We start from the raw sequence: 24,169 nt of genomic DNA, 5'->3' as shown, positions 1-24,169 counted from the left end.
AATCCCATTACAGATGGTTGTGAGCCACCATGTGGTTGGCTGGTAATTGAACTCAGTACCTCTGGAAGAGCAGTCAGAGCTCTTAATTGCTGAGCCATCTCTCTAGCCCAAGAGTTATATTTTTAATATATAGTAGGGATTTTGAACTCGCCAAACTAGGATGAAGTTTATTTAACAGCCTGGGTTTTGTTTCCCTGACAAACAGGGAAGCCTTTTGATGCATACCTATTGCAAAGCTGTTGTAAGCCTTAGTTTTCTTGCTGATTTGTTCCTGACATGAATGGTTGCAATTTTTTAAAAGATTTATTTATTTTATATATGTAAGTACACTACCATTGTCTTCAGACACACCAGAAGAGGGCATCAGAACCCATTACAGATGGTTGTGAGCCACCATGTGGTTGCTGGGAATTGAACTTAGGACCGCTGGAAGACCAATTAGGGCTCTTAACCTCTGAGCCATCTCTCCAACCCCCGAATGGTTGTGATTAAATGGACAAATAAATCTTTTATATTAGTACATGATAGAAAGTTAAAAATCAGAGCCGGGCGTGGTGGCGCACGCCTTTGATCCCAGCACTTGGGAGGCAGAGGAGGCGGATTTCTGAGTTCGAGGCTAGCCTGGTCTACAGAGTGAGTTCCAGGACAGCCAGAGCTATACAGAGAAACCCTGTCTCCAAAAACCAAAAGAAAAAAAAAAATCAGATGTGAAGTTGGAATCATTTAAATGTATATTATGAAAATAAGCTCTTTATTCTTCAGTAGGGAAAACCCCCAGGAGTCTTTAGATTAAAGTGAAATAATTGCTAACATTGTTGAAAGCTAATTAAATCAATCAATCCTGGCCTGCTCTTGAGTGTCTGTTAACGTGTGTTGGTATGTGTACACTGAGACAGACATGCAACCATACAACAATTTTGAAAACAACTAAGATGTTTCTCCTGCGTGAGTTAGGAAATAATCAGGCTGCAGGAGGGGGCTGCAGTGTTTTACACAGGCCTCTCTTTGTTGACTAAGCACCTAGGAAAGAGATTGCAGTTGACTATGATTAGTTCAGCTAACTTTCTATATCAAGTATCATGGAAATTCGATAATCCTAAAGCAAATGGTGTCTTCCAGCAGAGTTAGTGTGTAGCCTAGGGGCCTTAGCAAGCAGGTCCATCAACCAAGGATACACCTGCTAGCGTACTCAGACGGCAGAATTCATCTGTTCACCCAGCATAAAACATCTGATACCCAGCCCTTTACAAAAAGGCTTGCTGACTGCTTTTTATATACTTGTTAGACAAAAAGCCTCAAAGATGAGCTTGTTGAAAACAAAAAAAATGACAGTTATCTTAAAGGACACAAAATATATACAGAAAATAAAGAAATGTTTTGTTCCTCTAGAATATAATTCAAAAGATAAAACTAGTGTTTTTACAACAAATGTTTAAAATTCAACTGTTTTACAGGAAACATTTAAATAACATATACTTGTTTTCACTACTGATCACTGCACAAAGCTGACGAAATACGGAGAGCATTTCTGTGATTAAACAAGAAGTCTGACATTAGGAATTTTCTTTAGGCTTCCACTTCCACGGCTGCTGAGACCACGCAGACTTGCGCGATGTCATCATATTCGTATGTTCTCTTTAGAAATGTGTCAGTGAGTCTTAAGCCAGAGACACTCTAGAGAGAGAGAGAGAGAGATATGTAACTCAGCGTTCACTCACTGATAATCACCATGGAAAATACAGCTATCAGAAATGATGACTTAGCCCACCCGGTTGAAATCACTGAACAGAACATACTTGGAGCCCCTGTACTGAGGACAGGAGTGTCAGGGCCAGGCAGAGCGAGGAGCTGGGGTGCAGTTTCCCCAGCTGTCGTCCTGAGATCCCACACCAGTGGATGGAATTGGTGTTGCACATCTCCAGCACGAGGTCCATCATCCTCTCACTGCTGAAACAATCAGAAACCAGGATAAATCTGCTTATTTCCTAAGCAGATACCATCACATTCCTAAAATGAGCATGTCATTACTCAGCCTAAGATAGAATGAAGGAACGAGGAACCACTTGGGAGTTAAAAGTAGATGGATTAGAAGTTTGAGGCTAGCTAGCCTTAGCCAGTGTGAGGCCAGCCTGGGCTACAAAGAGGTACTGTCTCAGAAAGCAAAATCAACCAAAAGCCACGATAGGGAAAATGATGGGACAGCATCTTCCAGGGTTCCAGTAGCTGCACAGCTACCGGCTGCTGAGGTGGTTTTCCAGTTGTTAGTATTCACAGGCTCCCTGCTGCTGCCGATGCTGGCCTTGTCTTTTGTCTAGACTAAGGCTTTTGAATCTCATTTTACTGCTATGTCTCTTACTCATTCTACTGAGAACTCCACAGGAAAGGACAACGGATGGGTGCTTAGTCCTTGTCATGAAAAATCTCTGTCCTTTTAGCATGCGGCTAACTGAGGAAATGATTGAAAGGGGTCATAAGTAACAGCCATTCACGCTTGCTCACTGGGTTCTCTGACAAGACTTGAGGAGCATCACTTCAGCTTACCCACTTAGCTAACAGGCTCAGAACAGATTTCTAGTCTCTCTGTTAATTTTAGTTCCTTGGCTTCTGTGTGCCTTAGGATTTGGCTCCAATTTCAATATTGACTTAAAATTTAACTTACATACTGAAATTTTATTTGCTTTTAAATGTTTCGATCTCCCTAACAATTAAAAATGCTCTTTGCAGCCGGGCATGGTGGCGCACACCTTTAATCCCAGCACTCGGGAGGCAGAGGCAGGTGGATTTCTGAGTTCGAGGCTAGCCTGGTCTACAAAGTGAGTTCCAGGACAGCCAGGGCTATACAGAGAAACCCTGTCTTGAAAAACAAACAAACAAACAAACAAATGCTCTTTGTGTTAGAGAGCATGTACAACATGATTTTCTCAGTCAATTCTATAACAATGTATTCTGTGTTTTTTCACATCCATTTGTTTTGCGTGTGTGCTCTGTGCAGATGTGTATGTGCTACACTGTGCATGTGGAAGTCGGTGGACAACCAGCAAGAGCTGGTCTTCTTTCACTCTTCAGTCACTCTAGCAGAGGGGTTCTGGGACTCAGACTCAGGTCTTCATGCTTAGCGCCAAGTGCTGTGACCCACTGAGCCAGCTCGCTCCTAAGTCTGAGTCTCTTGTACTCTGGACTACCCTCAGACTCTCTTGGTAGATGAAGGTGGCCTTGAGCCTTTGGTCTCTTCCCTCTGTTTCTCAAGTGCTGGTATTACAGCTAGAGATCAAAATCAGGGCATTGCACAGCTTAGGAAGACAACAGCTGGGCCACATCCCACCCTCTCTTCTCTGCTGCTGTAATGTTTTCTATTGCATGTTTTGTATCTGTAGATTGTGTGTAGATTGGGTCAGATTTTTATACATGAGGAAATTGAAACTCTTAAGTTAGAAAACCTAGTTGAATTATTACATTAAAATGAACATCAAAAAATTAATTAAAAAACTTAATAGTACTTTGTTAGTCAATGAGCTTATTTGAAACCCTCAAATCCCCTGGACATACCCTATATTTGCATATCCTTGCCTACATGTTCACAGAAATTTTATGATTTGCACGGTATGGAAAAGGTGTGAGATCTGCCTCTTGTGAATGATTCCCAGGCCAGCCATAGATGACGAGGAACAGCAATACATGGCTGCTACCACAAAACTAAACTCAAATTTTCTATGAAAGGTCTGAGGGGCTGGGAATGCAGCTCAGGTGGTAGCGTTCCCCTAGCATCCACAAGGCCCTGGGTTTGGTCCCAGTGCTTCATGAACAGCATGGTGGTGTGGACCTGTGATGCTACGCAGCACCTGGGAAGTGCGGGGAGGAAGTTCAAGGGCCTCCTCAGCTTTCGAGAAGCGCAGTGCCAGGCTGGAATGGAGAAACTGTCTCAAATAACAACTGTAGCAGTGAGTGTAGCTCATGTGTGTCGCTTCACAGAGTCAGGCCTTTCTGTATTTGAAGGCTATTTCCTTAAATCTAAGTGCTTGACTGAATATGAGAGTGAAGTGATCACGCAGGTATTCTGAAAGAGCTGCAGTTCATTGCTGTAATGTTACTGCGAGACCCAAACTAACAGTATACTGCAAATCATGTAAGAACTATCAACTTGACCTGGCCGGGATGTAATTCTAGGCTTTATATCCTTTAAGTTATATATCCTTTGCTTCTTCTGTTGACTTCCAAAACTGCTTAACAGCTGGGGGAGGGGGTGGATGTCTTTAATGCCATCACTCCAGGAGATACAGGCCATTGGATCTCTATTAACAATATCAGCCTGGTCTACATACATAGTAGTTCCAGGCAAGCAAGGATACACAGGGAGACCTTGTCTCAAAAACAAGGGCAGGGCCAGCCTGGGCTACATAACCAAACTGTCTTAGAGAACACTACCAAAGAAAATAGGCAAAAGGTAAAAAAGTCAGAACCAGTTTCTAACCTATATGGTTTTTTCTTGTTAATATTAAAGAATTTATCACAGAAGTTATCAGAGAAATGTATCTGACTGTTCTTAATCTGTCACCGCGGAAGACCCTGCTGGCTCATTCTTTAGTACTGTGACATGGGAAGGAAGTATAGACAGATGCCCATCTCCACGCATTGGCATTACCTGCAGTTTGTGATTTTGCAGGTAATATGGAAAGGTTCTTCTAGGTTTACTGTGTCTGGGATGGCCTCTAAAGACAGCCTAACATCCCCATAACCTGGAGCCTGTGAAAAAAAGTAACAGTAAAAACACATAATTAGAAAAACCTTTCACGGTTAATGAAGGCGTCTGTACCTTTACTCAAGAGACACAGCTGGCGCTCTGAGAACAGACTGCGGCTCTGGCCTAGTCTCTCACTCTAACCTCTTTTGCTGTGACCTCAGCTACAAGGACCCTGCAGGCCTGGACTGTTTCCGATACAATTACTCCAGACTCAGTAGAATTAAGATGAATCTTGCCTCTAGACAAGAAATGAGTTAGGATTTAGGGGATCTGATCTCAAAGTGTTGTCCAGTTCCAGACCAGCCAGGGATGCACAGGGCAGCCCACTTTAAAACAAAAACAACAGCGGTGTGGACTGAGTTGGTAAGTGCCATAATCCTACGAAGTTCAGGACATCTCCCAGAATGCCTCACTGTAATGAGCATCAAATGAGCAGTGGGCATGGCTTAGTGAGATAAGAACAACTCATACACAGTTATCTTAAGTCCTGTTTGGTGAAATTAACACCACCACCACCACCACCACCAAAAACAACCAAAAAAACCCAAAAGAGACAAAAAACTTACATACTAAATAGAAACAAACACCTGAATGTTTTCCATTAATCTCAGCACTAGTTTTCTACCTATGGATCAACACAACTATTAGGATTTTCTAGAAATGAGTGACTCATGGCCTCTGCTCTTCAGTGCTGAGGTGTAAGACTCAGCTGCCCTCTCCCATCAAGCCCACACTCAGTGTTCTCTGGACTCACCATCCTTTGAAGCTGGCTGGTCTGTAACCGTCCCCTTTCACCTAGATTTGTTTTCCACACTATATCCAGTTTCCCAATTACTGTCACTCCCTTAATGATGCCGGCTTTTTCTGCAAATTCCTTCTTGGGCTTTAGGCAGTACAAGTATTGGCGTGTATCCATTGGCTGCAAATATCCTCTGGACCCAAATGTAGATACACTGGCCAGTGTAGAAATAGACAGAAAAATATATTAAGTATCTTTCTGAAGGCAACACTACTCATACGGTTAATTCTTTTGGGCAATTTGCTGCCCAGATATCTAGGAGTGGTCAGAGGTTTCAACCCAAAAGAAAAGAAACATCTGCCTGGTGAGACAGTGTTTTCAAAGAGCTTGGGCAACTTAATAAGACTCTGTCTCAAATAGAAAGTGAAAAGGAAGCTGTGCTATCGCAGTGATCAGCACTTGCCCAGCATGTGTGAGGCGCTGGCTCATCTCCAGTACTCTCTCTCCATGACAAAGGAAGAAAGCCGGGACAGAGAGAAAACAGCTTCAACACAGAGCAACATGTTCTTTCTCTGTGTGGAGCTGGGACAGAGCCCAGGGTGCTGAACATGCTAGGCAAGTGCTGTTCCATTATCTACACTGCCACCCTTGAGATACACTGCCCTAACTTAAGGAATTGCTTTCAAAGTGAGGAAAGCATGGAAACTTGTTTTCTCAGTGAAAGTAAAGGAGAGCATTAACTTTTCTGTATCTAACCACCATATGAGGATGTCATTACTAAGAAAATCAGCCACCCACCCAGCTATTGCTTCCTCATCTGCATTAGTAATACATTTGTTTGTCCCTTATCTTCCAAAATAGCAACAGAAAGACATTATACTCTTCATAAAATCATTAAAGCCACCCACTGTGATGTCCATTTCTTCTTATACTGAGATATTTTTTTGTCAAATTCACGCTCACCCTAACGTTAATCCCTAGCATGTTCTCCACTATCCTTCCCATGTTCAGGTTTATCACTTGCAGGGTAACAATGATTAGCTTCAGATGGATCTGGATGAAGTCTGAAAGGTAAGAGAAGGAGTACAACCGGGCAGTGGGGCACACGCCTTGATTCCCTACGCAGGAGGCAGAGACAGGCAGGTCAGCCTGGGCTACAGACCTTTCTTTATAATGAAAGCCCGTCTTTGGGGGTTGAGGAGAGAACAAGTGCTTTTGAAAAGTGCAACCCAAGATGAGGAAACTTGGCCTCTTTATTTTTATTAGGGATGTACAAGCAGGTGTGAGGAGAACTCTTTAGTAATGGCAGACATTACACTGTGTACATCACATACAGTAGACTTCAACTATGGACTTTGCTTGTGTTAGGAATCGATACTGCAACAACATTATGAACTAACCAGTACCCCGGAGCTCTTGACTCTAGCTGCATATGTATGGCCTAGTCGGCCATCACTGGAAAGAGAGGCCCATTGGACACGCAAACTTTATATGCCCCAGTACAGGGGAATGCCAGGGCCAAAAGAATGGGAATGGGTGGGTAGGGAAGTGTGGGGGGGGGTATGGGGGACTTTGGGGATAGCATTGGAAATGTAAATGAGGAAAACACGTAATAAAAAAAAAAAAAGGAATCGGTACTGGCCCAAGGATCATAAATGTGCCACATTAACACAAGACAGGAGAGCTGGGTTCATGGAGTGTGATGCGCCCTGGGAAGATGTGGCAGAAGCTGGCTTGAGCCTAGCCTGGCAACATGGAGGGAGCCTGGCTCTAAGACAAAGGCATGCGAGGAAACAAAAACCAAGAGGAGAAAGAAACTGACTGGCAAGGAGGGCTTGCTTGTGGGACTTCTGCTCCCGCCTCCCCCAAGACAGGGTTTCTCTGTATAGCCCTGGCTGTCCTGGAACTCACTCTGTAGACCAGGCTGGCCTCGAACTCTGAAATCCGCCTGCCTCTCCCTCCCCAGTGCTGGGATTAAAGGCGTGCGCCACCACCGCCCAGGGGACTTCTGCTTTCTTAGGAAGGTTTTCACTAATCTAAAACTTCTCTAAAACATGTCTATCAATTATTATAAAATAAATCTATTACACAAGAAAAGCCTGCATCTTTCCAAATAATAGCAAACATTTTGTACTCACCATTCTCCAGCTTGGGTCACCGAGTTTAATTCTGTTACATTGTACATTATTGATGGCTCTAGTGAAACTTTCTCCATAAACATTGGTGAGGTTGTAATATTCTGAATTTGTGCTTCAAGAAATACTTCATCAGTCTGAGGATACGGAAAACAAATCCACCAAAATGTCACCGTATTTAAAGTATTAACCTTAATAAAAAAATATCTTACTTATATAAAAAGTATTAACCACAAATGTGATTAGTTCATGCCTGCAAATCAAAATTATCACAATTAATGCAAGAAAAGAAATCTTCCTCCTAACACAATAAACAGGAGCAAAGTGAGGTGTTAGTCCACAGATGCCCTGTCAAACAATGGATGTGGGATAACTTGAATATATTTTATGCACTCCAAAAGCATGAGTTTGACTAGCATTCCTGTTACAACAGCAAAATCTAAATCTGACCAGATGCTAAACTGTTCTAAGGGATTTCAGTGTAATGGGTGCACTCAGGTCGTGCTGAGGAAAGACAACCAAGTCTTCATTTGAGTATTCTGGAATAATGCAACTACTTCAGTTTAGATAGAGACCACTAGCTATAAATAATCCTTTACTATACCCATTAGGGTGTAATTTCTAAAATTAAAGTAACTTATGTGTGGTCTTAGTCACTTCTGGGTTCATTTTATATGGATATTTAAGGTTAAAACAAGGGCATGTAAATAGCCTGATGACGGTTTGGCTTCGAAACCTGTCACAGAGTATTCTGTGGACTTTCAACTATTTCAGAATGATGTCATTCACTTTGGTCAGTGGATAACTTAAATATTCAATTTATAAAAACATTGAATCCGCCGAGCGTTGGTGGCCCACGCCTTTAATCCCAGCACTCGGGAGGCAGAGGCAGGCGGATTTCTGAGTTCGAGGCCAGCCTGGTCTACAAAGTGAGTTCCAGGACAGCCAGGGCTATACAGAGAAACCCTGTCTCGAAAAACCAAAAAAAAAAAAAAAAAAAAAAAAAAAACATTGAATCCCTTGCTTATTTCTGTTAAACATCTTTAACTTTATACTTCCTAGGTTCTGGGTCTCCTTTGGGTGACTAAAGAATAAAGATGTTATACCAAGGGTATTCAGAAATTATTTTTCCCCAAAAGTTTCAGTTATAGAAGTCTGAAATAAACTATGCCCTCAAACTGAGGAATTATGGGGCTTTTTTAAATGCTCTAGAAAAGTGACAAATCATGTAAAGTATAGTGAAATTATAATTTAATGTGCCTAAAACAGATTCTTTAGCCTTTAAACATGGGTTCAAATTAAAACAATGTACCTTCTTTTCTTTTTTTCCTATTCTATTCTATCCCATTCCATTGTATTTGAGACAGAGCATCGCTATTAGCTCTGGCTGTCCTGGAACTACACAGCCAAGGGGTAACTCACAGATTTGCCTGCCTCTGTCTCCCAGTTGCTGCTGATTGCACCTGTGCACCACCACAGCTGGCTCAAACAACATGCCATCTAAACACATCTTTCTATTACCCTTTCTTGGGAAGAAAAGTGAATATATCCCATAAATCCATTGCTCTTAAAATAACCAAAGCCCACACTTCAATTTTTAAAATGCATTTCTCTGTATAACATGATGAACAGCTTAGATAAAATGAAAGAAAAGCAGCATAATGGAAAATCAAGTTAGTCTGAACAGTTAGTAAGTCATTTAACATCTGAAAGTCATTTAACATCTGAAAAATGAAGACAAGGCTTTAGTGCTGAGGCTGTTATACACAGGGAAATAATAAGCAAACACTGCTTATTGTAAACAGAAAGTGGAAAATATGAATTCAGCCACTGTGGAAACCTTGCTTTCTTTTGCTTGCTTTTGTTAAAGGCACAGATGTACAACCACTGTGCACCTCAAAATGAATTTCAAGTGTATATTCTATGTAAGGAAGGGAAGATAATTAGGTATTTCACAGCAAGATATTAAAAATCCCAAAGATAAAAGAGAATGCGATTATAGGTGCCTTCTATAAAAAGCACTAAAGGCACTACAAATGAGAATGTAATCATGTCAAAGTGAGAATTTAATCTCACAGGTGAACAATTGAAAAAGTGCGCTCAAATTGTGTACTCTCTTTTGGAAATCACAGACTGAGTATTCACAACTAACTGTTTTTCCACTATGTTTTGTAGAGAGAGATTAATTAGGCAGAGTCAAAAAGGGGTGAGAAAAGCATATAAATTTATAATAAAAAATGAAATTACCACAGAACTGAGGTCACTCTAATGGAAAAATAAAAAAGAAAAATTAGAAAAATCAGAGTTAAATGTTAAAGAAAAAGAATAACTTTAAAATAAAATGCATTTCTGCATTTTTTTTACTTACTAAAGACAGCATTAGTAAACAAGAAAGTAAACAGGAAGCAACATACAGAAATATGACAAACTACTTTTCTAAAAGGCGACATGGCTACAGTTATGTGACAATGGGCAGAGAAGAGGACTAGGCTGAGTACATCAACGGCCACCAACAGGAAGGGCACCCTGAGGGCAGAGCATGCCTGCCGATCTGCCTTCCACACTGGCTGATGCTGTTCTGTTGCACACAATCGGCACCGTCCTGCCACTCTCCTACCTCAGGAAGTACACTCTCCTCCACACTTAGGACAGAACATTGTAAAGCTGCTCTTGAATTAACCTAATGCTGGAATCCTAACCTAGAGGAGGATCTTGGGTGATTACAGTCATCATAAAGTTACTATAGGTCATCTGTAAGGAAATGCTGAGATAGACCATTCCAGACGATTCAGTTCATCTTCTTCTTATTGTTAATAGATTCCAGTCTAGTATGCATTATATAAATAGATATTTAAAATTAGATTATGTTCAATGTCAAATGACACTTCCTTCATCAATGTATAGTCATTTGTCACTGCTATGCTCCTAGAGTATGAATACCCATCACAGTTTGGGATGTAGGGATTACATATCTTATGGCTCCATTACGCAGTCCCCACCACCACAGTAGGTTTCTGAGGCTGGGAAAGCCGTACGCTTATATTTACTTCACTTCCCCATCTGACACAGGGCTTTGAATTCAGCAGGTGACCAAATATTTGACTCCTATCTACTAATTTGTATATCTCCCTGTAAGACTTTCCTAGCTTAAAAAACTGGCAAAATCTTTCATGAAACCAGTTTCACATTAGCATGATTAAAAATAGTAACAAAACATACTTGACAAATACAAGGCCCAGGGATCATAGAGAACTGCATATCAGCCATTCCCGATGATGTGGTTTGCCAACTACTTAAAGTACACAGTCTGCCTGATCCCTGCTCCTGGCTGAGGAGTGAGTGCCTGTCTAAGCTGTAATTCTGAAAACCTTTGTGATCACAGTGAGCTCTCCAGGCTTTGTTTCTATTTAGTTAGCTTCAACCTTTACCCCATTGTTACTTTATGAACGGTTCTAGATTGTCTTTGTTAACTACGTGCATTTTCCCTTTTCTCTAATACGTATCTACAGGGTAGGTTAGTTACTGCGCCTGCTAACTAAGTCTAACTACAATGTCAGCTTTATCCCCAGTGAGACAGTAGGACATGGCTGCATGTTTCTGATCATGGAATCTTCAGGACCAAAAACAGCATCTGAGTAATTGTCAATTTATAGGAGGGCTAAAAGGACTTTTCATGACAAGAGCCTCACTGTACATCCAGGGTGAGCTCTAGCCCACTGGGCATCAACAGGCTGGCCTTAACTCACCATCCACCTGACATCATTTTTCTACAGCCGTGGAGGTAATTTACAGTTTTTGGGAAAATCCAAACAATAAAATCCTTACTGTTAGGATGAATCCTGCTTGACTTTTCTCTAGGCTAAGGACAGAGCATGTTCTACTCTTTGGGTCCCATTTTTCTCCAGTTTTGCCTTTTGAGGCTCTCCCAGTGAGCCTGCTAGCACCGGGGGCCTGGCTCTACTTGGTACATGGACTTCCCGGGGGCACTTGCTGACTTCTTTTCCCATGGACGTTACGTCTTCACCCATCGCCTGAATCTAGAAACATCCAGGAAGCCACTGCAAGTACTCAGCAGATTGCTCGTGTGTGAAAGCAGCCTCCTCACCATCATGTGGACTGTAGGGCAGTTGTGTAAAAGGGTTGAATGTCCCAGAAAATCACCAGAACAGAAAGTGAGACATACTGATCATATGTAGGTTGAAACAAGCAGAATAAGAAACACTTTCAATGAAAGCCACTTCCTACTGGAATTTAGGCTCATTATCACAAATACTTCAGTCCTAGCAGCATCACTTCAACATGACAGGAAATAGCTCTGACTTTCAGTGGAGATTTTGACGTTTAACTGAAATCTAGTACGTGCCTCACACTTACCTCTGCGTTGTAAAATTTGGTTTTCACATCCAATGGTTTGAGGACCTAGTTCAAACAAAGCACATCGGTCAGGAAATGCTGATTCGACTATTTTTATTTGTTTTAAACCACAGGCTTCAATGACTCAAAGCTATGCTTTAATTTTAATTGTTAAAGATTTTGTAGTTTATGAAATATTCATGTAAAACAATCAGTATTTTTTCATTTAAATTATTCCCTCAAAATTTAATGCTATTCTTAATAATCTTCCTTAGACTTTGTATTCACTTTATCCCTTTTTAGATTTTTATGTTGTCTCATTAATAAAACAAGATTTTATTTTTCAATAAAATGTTTCATTTTATTATAAATTATTACATTGGTGATAATTCATTTGAACTTAACTTAGTCTGACTTTTGAACACTAGTTTATAAAAGGAATCCAAGATGTGAGCTATTTGTTCTATTTAAAGCTTGTTTCTCCCAGAAAAAGAGGAATAATTACACTTCTAAGAAAATAAAAAGCATTCGAGAACAACTTTATCTCTGCCATATTCAATACCTGAAATTTGAAGAATTTCCTAAAGTACATTTTTTCTCCATCCTGAGTTGTGTAACTCACAGCACACACCAAGCTGAAACAGAAAGATGTCTTAATAATAAATCTAACATGCTTCAATTCTACTTATAAATGTAAAAAAATGTGAACAACGTGAAATTGTAGATAAATGAGATTACAGTAGGAAAAAAGTTTTAGTATATATGGATATAAATACACATGAATGCAGAGAAATGGCATGGCATGAAGAGATGGTTCCCAGCTTGCTACTGCTGGGCAAAGAAGGATTCCTGTCAATCTCAGCATGCTAAGATAGCGAGGAGGCATGCTTTCTGGCCTCCACTGCTACTGCACACACTCCATATACTGACTCCATTTACAGTCTTTCTCCCTCACACACACATTAAAAAAAAAAGAAGATACCTATCCTTTTCAGAATAAGAACTTCAAATTTCTTCCTTTAGAAGTAGAATATATTCCAAATATTTTACAGAATAAGCATATGATTGAAGGAGAAGAGTTCATTTGCAGTGAAAAATATGCATCCTAAAGGAAATGCCAGGAAGAGGTAACATGTTACAATGGGGAATGGTGTGCAAGTTTCAATAAAAGCCACTAGGAAACCTGGGTGTGGTGGCCCATCCCTTAGTCCCAGTACTTGGTAGGCAGACATTGATTGAGGCACAGTGGTTCTCTGTGAGTTCTAGGCTAGCCTGAGTTCTAGGCCAGCCACAGATACACAACGAGACTATGTCTCAAGAAAACAAAACCCACTAAAACATTTAAAAGGTTGAAAAAAATATTTCTAGTAACACACTAAGATGGCTAGATTGTTAACATACACAGGGTTTTTCTAACTCAATCAGGAAAGTAGGGATGTATCACTCAAAAAATGTGAGGAAAGGAATACATCACTCACTATTTTATGAAAAGAATACACAGACATGTTATAGTCCTGTAACTAGTTAACAAAACTGTGAAATGGTAAGTTACACAAGATAGTCAGAGATGCTAAAACAATGAGATAATACTTTTAACCTGACAAGGTTTGGCAAGAATCCCTTAGGCTGGTGAGAGTTATAGAAACTTAAGTGTTTTTACATTGCCAGATGGTGAAAGGAATTTAGAAACATTCTTGTGGTTTAAGCCTTATGACTGTTGATCCCACAGAACATCTACTTCAAGTATTCATAGGAATATGAATTCTATTTTGTTTATAGTAGCAAAAAACCTGAAAATATCCTGTAAACAAAGCACACTGACTAAACACATAAGAGGCAGATATTTAGAAAAGCATGTCTTTAAGGATCCTGGCTGATGTAGAAAAATATTCACAGTGAATTGAGAAGCATAAAAGCTTGAGAAATATATGCATATGTCATACATATGCATATAAAATGATGGGAAAATACATTAATTTTTTAATAGTTCTATAGAACTTAGTAAAACTGGGTAATTTAGCTGCTCCTTCATACTGGTGCCTTAGATTGATAACGGGGGAGACAGTGAGTTGCTCCACCAATACCAGAGTTGTTGCCATGGCCTCAAATACTGGTAGGGGAAGGGGAGGCTGGAGAATCATCAGCTAGAGAGCAGCTTAGTTGCATATTAAGTTTAAGAGCAACTTGACCAAACAGTGATAATCCATCCCTACAAAACAAAACACCCCAAACTATGTAAACAACCAAAACCCAAACCAATGTGTGCATGTGTGTGCAAACACACACACACACACCAAAAACCCAGCAATAAAACCAAACCCCTGCACAATACTTGTCCTAGAAGTGTTCACAGGAGAAGCGCTATAGCACCTATAGGTTTGAGACTAGCATGGAATTCTGGGTCTTCTAAAGTGGTTTAATCCATTTCCTATGGGATAGCGGCTACACAGCTTCAGTGAAGATGAACCTCTGTATTCTGGTATTTCACTGGGATACACAGGCTACGTAGACTTCATATGTTAACCCACAGCAACTATAAAGACAAAGGACAGGAAACCCACAGGCTCTACAAGCCATATACAAATGTAGGAAAGTTTCTCTGAGAACGTCATCTAGTTCTGAGTTATAAGAAATTATACAAAAGGCCACAGGTGGATCTTTGTAAGCAAACACACTTCATACCTCAGAATGAGCTTGAAGTTAAAGAAGATCCGCGTGACTACAGTGTAGGAAGAGAAGCAAGACTGACATAGGTGGTGGATTATGTTATAGACAGCTTTGTACGGCATAGATAAATCAGAATTTCTAAAGGCTAGTGTGCCACAGACCCTTTTTGGTCCCTGTCTGCGTAGAACGGGTCTCTGGTTGCAGGTGGGCGAAGGAGTCGGTGAATGAATGACAAACAGATATGACATGAAAGAGTGTGTAGAATCTGAGTGTCATTCATTCGCCGACTCCTTCACCCACCTGCAACCAGAGACCCGTTCTACGCAGACAGGGACAAAAAAGGGTCTGCGGCAGTTTCCCACCTTCGAACAGGGACACCGGGGCAGGTTAATCTTTATTTCTTTTTCCTTCTTTTTCTTTCTCTTCTTTATTTTCTCAGACAAGGATAGGATCCCGTTGCCATGCTGCAGATGGGCTGATAGGTAGATCAGTTAAGGACCAGTAAGTTTTATCATGGGGCAATCAGAATTGAAAGGGAAAAGATTGTTTCTGTCAGTCTTTAAGCACATGTTGTCTGGCAGAGGCCTAAAGGTCTCAGATAAATCTTTACAAGAATTTTATGATTTCATGCAAAAAATCAGTCCCTGGTTTCCAGAGGAGGGAAGCTTGATATTGGAGGATTGGAAGCGAGTAGGTAAAGATATGACGAAGTTCCATGAGGAAAATTCATCTAGGGAAATCCCCAATAATTCCCTTATTCTGTGGCAATAAATGAGGGATTTATTGACTGAGAAAACAGACTTAGAATTTCTCGCAGAGGAAGCTCCTTCAGAGCTCTCTGATGATCAGAAAGCAAAACTGTCTGCCTTTAAAAAGAAACTGTGCTATACAGGCAAAAAAGAGAAAAGGCTAGAAAAAAGTGAATCAGAGACAACTGATAATGAAGGTAATGATGAATGGGATTTTACTGAGGGAATGGCGAAGTGTGAACTAAAGGGAAGAAGAGATCGTTTTCATAGCCGCTGAGACAGCAGTGGGGAGGAGTCTTTAATCACGGCACCAGTCACTCATAAACCTGTACCAAAACCGGGTTGGCTTTTGCCTCCGGTTGGTTTTGATGCTGCTGTGGCAGAGGCAAAAAGACAAGGAAATTTTACTCTCACTTGCCCAGTAATTCGCATAGAAGATAGTGAGCCACAATGGGAACCTTTGCCATTAAAAACTCTTAAGGAATTACAGTTAGCAGTAAAGACACTGGGCCCCACTGCACCTTATACCTTACAGGTTTTGGATGTAGTAGCAAGTCAGTGGCTCACTCCTTATGACTGGCATCAAACCACAAAGGCTACTCCCGCTCCCGGAGATTTCATTCTCTGGAGAACAGAGTATGAAGAGAGGGCTAAGAAGTTAGCACAGGAAAGATCTTCATCAAAACATGGAACTAAGCCCACGATGTCCATGCTTCTTGGGTAAAAGGACTACGCTAAACCAGAAGCACAACTGAAAATTTCAAAGGCAGTGTTGGAGAAAATTAATAAGATAGCTGTATCCAGCTGGCAGAGTTTACCCCCGCCTGGGGCTAGGTCCACAGTCCTTTCAGGAATTAGGCAAAAGCATGATGAGTCTTATGAGTTTTGTGGCTAGATTGGAAGAGGCAGTTTCTAGGATGCTTCCTCCCTCGGAAGGGACTGATATATTAATAAAACAATCGGCTTGGGAAAACTCGAATACCTTGTGCCAAGACCTGATCAGACCAATCCGTAAGACAGGTTCCCTACAAGATTATATTAAAGCATGTGTAGATGCCTCACCGGCCGTAATTCAGGGGATAGCTTACGCTGCAGCAAGGAAAGGGAAGAAATTCAGCGCCGATGTCAGAAATACTTATAGAATTACATGTTTTCGGTTGTAAAAAACCGGGGCACCTAACGAAAAATTGTAAAAATCCCTCGGAAACAAGAATGGCCTTTCTCCAAGTGTCTGCCCACTTTGTGGTGGAGAGAACCTTGGAGAAATGATTGTAAATCAAAGTCCCATAAAGATAGGATTTCGCTCACTAAAGAATTGGGTAAGACAAAAAAACTACAGGGGCAATCTCTTAGCCCCATTCAGGAACTGTGGACCTCATTATAGGACACAGCCCCAGCTATAGGAAAAATTTCAAGTTGTGGATTCTGATAATTTAGGTAAAATTAAAAGTTATGGTTAGATTATGGTTAAAGTATAAAAAGAGACTTCATAAAGGTCAAAATATAGGTCACTTCTTACTGTTTCCTTATTTACAACTCCCCAATCCTACATTGTGCCAAAAATTCATAGATACGGCTTTACTGGAAGTTGGGAAACCATCTCTTCAAACATAAATAATTCATTTTGTAGATGGCGTTTTTGTTGGTTGCAGAAAGTGAAGAGCGGGCATATATAATTCATTTTGTCGATGGCATTTTTGTTGGTTGCAGAAAGTGAAGAGTGGGCAGAGCGGGTTTTGCAAATGGCTGTAAAATGTTTAAATAAATTGGAAGTTTTGGATGCTTGCCAAAAGCTGTTAGAGAATTTTGGGTTTTGATCTTGGTTTGATAAGCTGCCTCTTACAAGCAAGGGAAAAAAAAAAAAAAGGAAAGGAAAGGAAAAAAGGATAGAGGAAAATGGATTTTGGAACTCTCCCAGGGACAGAGAGAAATCGGGGGATGCCCTGTTTTATTCTCTCTGGCCACTACAGGAGACGTTCTCTACCCTCTTTGTATTGTCTATGTTTGGTGCACCAACCTGTCCATGTGTCAATTCATGTATGTTTTTGTTTCGTTGTCTGAATGACTGACTGTTCTGTGTTTCACGTTGGAAAATAAAAATGGCTAAAACTTTATCTGCTGATTCAGTGGAGCCTGAGAGTGGCCCATACTTTAGTCAAGAATCAAGCACAGCAGGAGAGACCCTGCTGAAAAACTGTTTTTAAAAAAGGAGCCTGCAACCAGAGACCCGTTCTACACAGACAGGGACCAAAAAGGGTCTGCGGCACTAGTGGGTGATCTCTCCAGTGCTAAGCGATTAATAAATGAAGGTTCAGAAAACTCACCTCTAGGGAATTCTAATCCAAAGTTCACATTAATCTCAGAGTATACAGTAAAAAGTTCCTTCAATAGGGCTAGTGGAAAATCGCTGATCAAATAGCTAGGTACAAGTTTGTATGTAAAATGTTTCTGCATTCCATGCTTTAATGGATACAATGAAGAGAAGCACAGTCGATGGTGGAAGGAGAGACAGGAGGAACGAGGAATACTTTGAAGAGACACTCGGCTTCTGGGACTGGCTTTTGGGGTCCCTGAGAGCTTTGGAAGCCTAAATAATTTCAGAGGGTTGAACTGCCCCAACTTGAGACCCATCCCACAGTCAAGCACAAATCCCTGACACTATTAATGATACTGTTATGCTTGCAGACAGGAGTCTAACATGGCTGTCTTCTGAGTGGCTCCACCCAGCATCTAACTCAGACAAATGCAGAGACCCATAATCAAACAGTGGATGGAGCTTGGGGACTCTTATGGAAGAAGAGGAGGAAGGGTTGTGGGCCCTGAAGGGCATAGGAACTCCACGGGAAGACCAACAGAGTCAACTAACCTGGACTCTTGGAAATCTCAGGGTCAGAACCACCAACCAAAGAACGTACAGGGCTGGACCTAGGCCTCACCTATGTAGCAGATGTGCAGCTTGGTCTTCATGTGGATCCTGAACAACTGGAGCAGGGGCTGTCCCTAAAGCTGTTATCTGTACATGGGATATGTTCTTCTAGCTGGCCTTGTCTGGCCTCAGTGGGAGAAGCACCTAGTTAGTCTAACAGAGACTTAAAGTGCCAGGGTAGGGGAATACACAGGAGGTGAGGGGAAGTAGAGGGAAGGATTGTGGGAAGGGATGACCAGGAGGGGGCAATGTGAAGGATAAAAAGTGAATAGGTAAAACACAAATAAATAAATAAATAAATATTTAAAATATATAAATATTAAAAATATGCAAAAGATAAAAAGAGGAAAAAGGAAAGTAAATTAATAAATGAGTAGAAGTTTTTGAGAAGTAGTAAACGTAATTCTTACATGTGAGTGCCAATTTCCTTTACTTCATGGTGTATGACGTCATCAATACAGCAGTCGGGTTTAAGTTCAGCCACAGCAGCACTGGAGGCTGAAAGGTTTAAACGCTGAGAACTCGTCTGCAGATCCGCCTTGAAAGAAAGAGGTAAGGAGTCCATGAGGCTGTTAGACATTTACAGGGAATGGACAGGCGCTGTGGAGGAGTGGGGATAGCTGACTGGTTATCTGGGAAGAGGAAGAGGACCAGGGAGAGAGGAGGAGAAGAGGGCTAATGAGGGGTAATGGTGTGTCATATGAAAATCTCGTAAGGAAACCCACTACAATATACAATTAATATATGTTATTAAAGAAACTGAAAAAATGATCAAGGGAGGAATAAAAAGTAGGAAGCTGGGAGAAAGGAAGGGCATCGTATACCTCTCATGCTCAGAACTACTGCAAGACTAAACACACACACACTGCAATACCCATCATCAATGAAGCCAACCAGATAGTAGGGGACATCCAACACCAATAGAATAGCACCGTACGAATGTAACAGTACCAGAGTGCAGACCACAGGCACAGCTGTAGGAAAAGTAGGGACACACCCAACACATCTGAAAAACAGAATCGTGACCACTGTCTATGTCAAAAGACAAAACAAGCTCTTCGGCTCATGCATTCCTTTTCATAGGGCTATGAAATTCATTTTGTGTATATGCCGTGATTTGATTAGACAAGTATGTACATATGTATATGCATGTGTATAGTATGCATATATATACACATATATATATGTGTATAGTATGCATATATATAGTATACATGCATGCATGTATTTAAGTATTGATGTAAATAGGCATATATGTACATATGGTTATGGGTAACAAAAGACTCAAGTTTTCATCCCTGGAGGAAAAAGTTACAAACAAGAAAGCAGGGAAGAAAGTCTACATGTTAGACTAGCCTGAATCATCAGTATGAACAGCTGAGAGGTTTTTTTCTCCTTTGAGACATAGTCTCAGATAGCTCAGGCTAGCCTTCAACTTCGTGTGTATGACTTTGAACTTTTGGCCTTCCTGTCCCCACCTCTCCAGTACTGGAACTGCAGTCACAAGTCAAAGTGCTCAGCCACAACATGGGTGGTTTTTCCCTTAAGACTTTAATTTCATGTGTATCTCATGGAAGCACTGCCTCAGCTGAGGCTCCTTCCTCTCTGATGACTCTAGCTTGTGCCAAGCTGACACACACAAAACCAGACAATATACTTGCTGGCAGACCTAGCACTCAGCAGCAACTGTAGCCAGGCGAGCCTGGGTGAGCGGAAGCCCATGCTGTCAAGCCCATGCATAATTAATTCCCTTCTATGCTGCCATGGCCATTTTGTTCATGGGCCCATGAACAATGACAGGGATGGCTGGGGAAAGAGGTTGACTGTCCACAGAACAGGTCAACCTATCTACTTTATTACTGAACTCCCCAGCTGAAGTCACCTTTTGATAAGTATTTACATAGGACACAAGTGTCTTCCCATCCTTTGCCTATTTGGAGAGATCTATCCACATACTACTTCTCCAGATGCCTTTCTCAGCAACTTAACAATCACGCTCTTTCCAAGTCCCTGAGTATTCAGCTAATCCACTGACATAGCTCATGAATCAACTAACAATCGCATATGTAGCCATTGCTCTTTCCAAACAAAAATTATGACCATGTGTACTGACTGGAATTCTGCCCATTGTGAAGATTTCTCTTCACTGGTGACTTTTAGGGTTGTCCCAGAAAGGAGCTGTAATGCTGCAGCTGTCCGCTTCTGGGTGATGCATAAACAACATGCAGAGCCATCAGTTAAACCAGGCCCTAGTCTCTTCCTCAGTTAGCTGATTATTATTATAGGGAACACCCCATGAGGCTATAGGTGCATATTTGACAGCACCTATATGGCATTGTAAAAGGAGTAGAAATCATAGGGATTTGGGCAACTTCATCATGTGACTTGCTTGTGCCTTCAGGACCTGCTTGTCCCAATCACATAAATACCACTTCCATTTGATAATAGATTGCTGCTGTGCATGTCCTACTTATGACTTGGTGGGTCAGTAACGCCTAGCTCATGATGGGCAGCTCAGGTTTCATGGTAACTTGGTGGTCCATTGTCAAACATTCTGTTTCCACTAAAGCCAAATAGCAGGTGAAGAGCTGCCTTTCAAAGGGAGAATCATTGTCTGCAGATGATGGCCTTGTTCCAAAATCTCAAAGGTCTCTTCTGTGATGGGCATGCCAAAGGCTCCAAACAGCATCCCTATCTGTCACTGACACCTCAAGTACCATGGGGTCTGCTGGATCATATGGCCCCAGTGGTAGAGCAGCCTGCACCTGCTGAAGACTGTGGTTCTGGTTTTTGCTCCTTCCCTTGGTGTGTCCAGGTGCTGCTGCACCCCAAGCAGGACAGATGAGTGGTGTTCTCCAAGTATGTTAGTGTTACAGCTCTTTTAGACGGCATTCAATGAAACAGCTCTCTTAATGGATATTCAACAAAACAGCTTGTGTCCTTTATTTGGGGTGAACAAGGACTATATAAACCTTGGAAAGTGAGAAGGGGTTGGGGGTTGTTCTTAGGGTAAAGTTTCATTGGCTGAGGTTTAAGGTTCTAGGACACCTCATTTGCTTGGAGATGGGTTCCAGGAAGTTGATCTGTAATTCTGTCAAGGATTGCATGACATTCCTCAGGTACAGTGTGGGGGTTGTGGCTCCCCAGATAAGGTAGAAAAGAGGATGCCCTATTTGCTCCAGGCTCATGGGAGCTGTCTGGACATGGCAGACTTCAACCTTAATTTGCAGGGTTTCCCAACAGAATAGTCTCCTCCTGTTCCAGGCCCCACACAAAGCTAGCAGCTTTCCAAGTCACTTGGTATATGGGCTGGAGTAACACACCAAAGTGTAGCAATCATTTCACCAACGGAGGCTGCTCTGTAGCCCCTATTTTTTTTTTTTTTTTCATTTTGCAGTTAATTCTAACCTAACTTTGTTAGTGCAAGTCCTCTTTAGGTGGCATATTTATTAATGGTATCTCTCTTGTTATGTTCAGTTATGAAATAGTAGTAACTCACAATTATTAGGAACTTGCCATGTACAAGTCTTGGCTGGTAGCCCATTGGTCATTTAATTCTCACAATTCTGCAGATCTAGTACTACCTAAGTGTATAGATGATGAAGAACAGGCATAGAAAAGTAACAGCTTCCCTGGGGTGAGCACAGATCACATAAAATGAAGCAGGGGTTCAAAACCTTGTATACACTTTGTCGTGGGAGGGGACTTCACTCAGCTGCACTGGCTTTCTGACCTATATACAATATGAGATCACTGGCTAAGTTAACCTGTCTTTTCTTTGTTTATTTATTTAACTATTATTTACCACAACCACCTTGTATATGACTTCTTTCTCTTTTTTGACATTATTAATAATGGTATACTGAAAATTTATTTATACCTAACACCGATTACATGCCAGAGCCTGTTCTAGGAGTTGAAAAATCTATCAGACAATAAATCAGACCAATATCCCTGGCTCCGTGGAGTTTGTGCTTTCTGGAGAGGTGCTAAGGAAGACTAATATACAGGCTGGAAATGTTCTCTTTATGAGGCCATGTAGCACATATTTTAGATTTTTCAAGCCATGGTCTCTATTCCAACTACAGACCTTACATTGCACTTGGGAGTCAGTCATGGACCACACAGCAACAAACAGGGGTGGCCCTGTCAAGAAACTTCATTTACAGACACTTAAATTTGAATCTCATAAGGTTTCTACATATTATAGAATGTTGTTTCTTTTCAATCATTTGATACAAAAAAAAAAAAAAAAAAGACCTGTTCTCAGTTTAAGTCTTATTGAACAGGCTGTGCATTCTATCAAACCTTACTTTGATAAAATGCCAGACCCTGTCCATATCGGACACACATATTTGCATCTACCTTCTGAAGTTTGATATACGAGGCTTGGAATATGTATTTTCTGAGATCCTTTCTAACTTTAAACCTGCTGCAGCTGAGTTCCCTTTCAGAAACACTCTGATACTGATCATCCAAATTCCCCGTTGAAAGACGGCTCTGCATCACCTTCTCTCCATACACTTTTACATTCTTCGAGACAGGGTTTCTCTGTATAGCCCTGGCTGTCCTGGAACTCACTTTGTAGACCAGGCTGGCCTCAAACTCAGAAATCCACCTGCCTCTGCCTCCCAAGTGCTGGGATTAAAGGCGTGCGCCACCACGCCCGGCCCCCACTTTTACATTCTTTTTTTTTTTTTCCTGTTCTTTTTTTTTTTTTTTTATTACATATTTTCCTCAATTACATTTCCAATGCTATCCCAAAAGTCCCCCATACCGCCCCCCCACTTCCCTACCCTCCCATTCCCATTCTTTTGGCCCTGGCATTCCCCTATATTGGGGCATATAAAGTTTGCAAGTCCAATGGGCCTCTCTTTCCAGTGATGGCCGACTAGGCCATCTTTCGATACATATGCAGCTAGAGACAAGAGCTCCGGGGTACTGGTTAGTTCATCATGTTGTTCCAACTATAGGGTTGCAGATCCCTTTAGCTCCTTAGGTACTTTCTCTAGCTTCTCCATTGGGAGCCCTGTGATATATCCAATAGCTGACTGTGAGCATCCACTCCTGTGTTTGCTAGGCCCCTGCATAGTCTCACAAGAGACAGCTATCTTTGGGTCCTTTCAGCAAAATCTTGCTAGTGTATGCAATGGTGTCAGCGTTTAGAAGCTGATTATGGGATGGATCCCTGGATACTGCAGTCTCTAGATGGTCCATCCTTTCATCACAGCTCCAAACTTTGTCTCTGTAACTCCTTCCATGGGTGTTTTGTTCCCAATTCTAAGAAGGGGCACAGTGTCCACATTTTGGTCTTCATTCTTCTTGAGTTTCATGCGTTTAGCAAATTGTATCTTATATCTTGGGTATCCTAAGTTTTGGGCTAATATCCACTTATCAGTGAATACATTCTTTAAAAATGAGTTTAAGTAAGGACACAAATAACAGGGATATGTGACACTTTCATATATGTGTACCACTGATTTTGTTACTATCTACTCTGCCATCAACTCTCTTGTCCCTCTTCCCCTGACAATGGTCTACAATAATAGTTCCCCTATTTCCATGTCTCATGTGAATCATTTAAAACCTATGTTCAGTGTATGAGATGAAAATGAAATCTGTAACGTTTCCCTTTTCTATTGTCCTATTGCTTCCTCTCTTCTTCCCCCCTCCTCCGTGGCCTGTCTAGATTCATATTATATATAGATGAGCGCGCGCACACACACACACACCATATAATTTTGAAGTCTTAATTCTGCAGAGTGAAAACATGTAGTTTGTCTTTTAACATGATGATCTCTAGTTCCATTCATTCTCTTGCAGACGATAGAAATCTCTTCTCGTTACAGCTGAACAGAACTC

The 24,169-nt window shown here is 41.3% G+C and overlaps 1 protein-coding gene across 4 annotated transcripts in view; it reads right to left on the bottom strand.

Moving 5' to 3' along the window:
* Positions 1-1,373: 1,373 nt before the first annotated feature.
* The window catches only part of Trappc13 (trafficking protein particle complex subunit 13), a 35,130-nt gene continuing 12,334 nt past the window's right edge, over positions 1,374-24,169 (bottom strand). The window contains exons 5-13 of one of the 4 annotated variants that reach the window (XM_021180039.3): positions 18,718-18,845; positions 12,528-12,600; positions 11,987-12,031; positions 9,860-9,877; positions 7,616-7,749; positions 5,493-5,691; positions 4,640-4,740; positions 1,797-1,947; positions 1,374-1,674 (exon numbers count right to left, since the gene is read on the bottom strand). In XM_021180039.3, coding sequence (XP_021035698.1) covers positions 1,567-1,674; positions 1,797-1,947; positions 4,640-4,740; positions 5,493-5,691; positions 7,616-7,749; positions 9,860-9,877; positions 11,987-12,031; positions 12,528-12,600; positions 18,718-18,845 — 957 coding nt within the window. In that variant the 3' untranslated portion in view covers positions 1,374-1,566. The remainder of the gene's footprint in view (positions 1,675-1,796; positions 1,948-4,639; positions 4,741-5,492; positions 5,692-7,615; positions 7,750-9,859; positions 9,878-11,986; positions 12,032-12,527; positions 12,601-18,717; positions 18,846-24,169) is intronic. The other 3 variants (XM_021180040.3, XM_021180041.3, XM_021180042.3) reach the window with 3 other exon arrangements.

This window comes from Mus caroli, unplaced genomic scaffold (genome assembly GCF_978045245.1).
Source record: "Mus caroli unplaced genomic scaffold, Mus_caroli_1 scaffold_15, whole genome shotgun sequence".
Taxonomy (NCBI): Eukaryota; Metazoa; Chordata; class Mammalia; order Rodentia; family Muridae; genus Mus; species Mus caroli.
The sequence above is the reverse complement of the archived record's forward strand: the minus strand, read 5'-3'. Positions and strand labels throughout refer to the sequence as shown.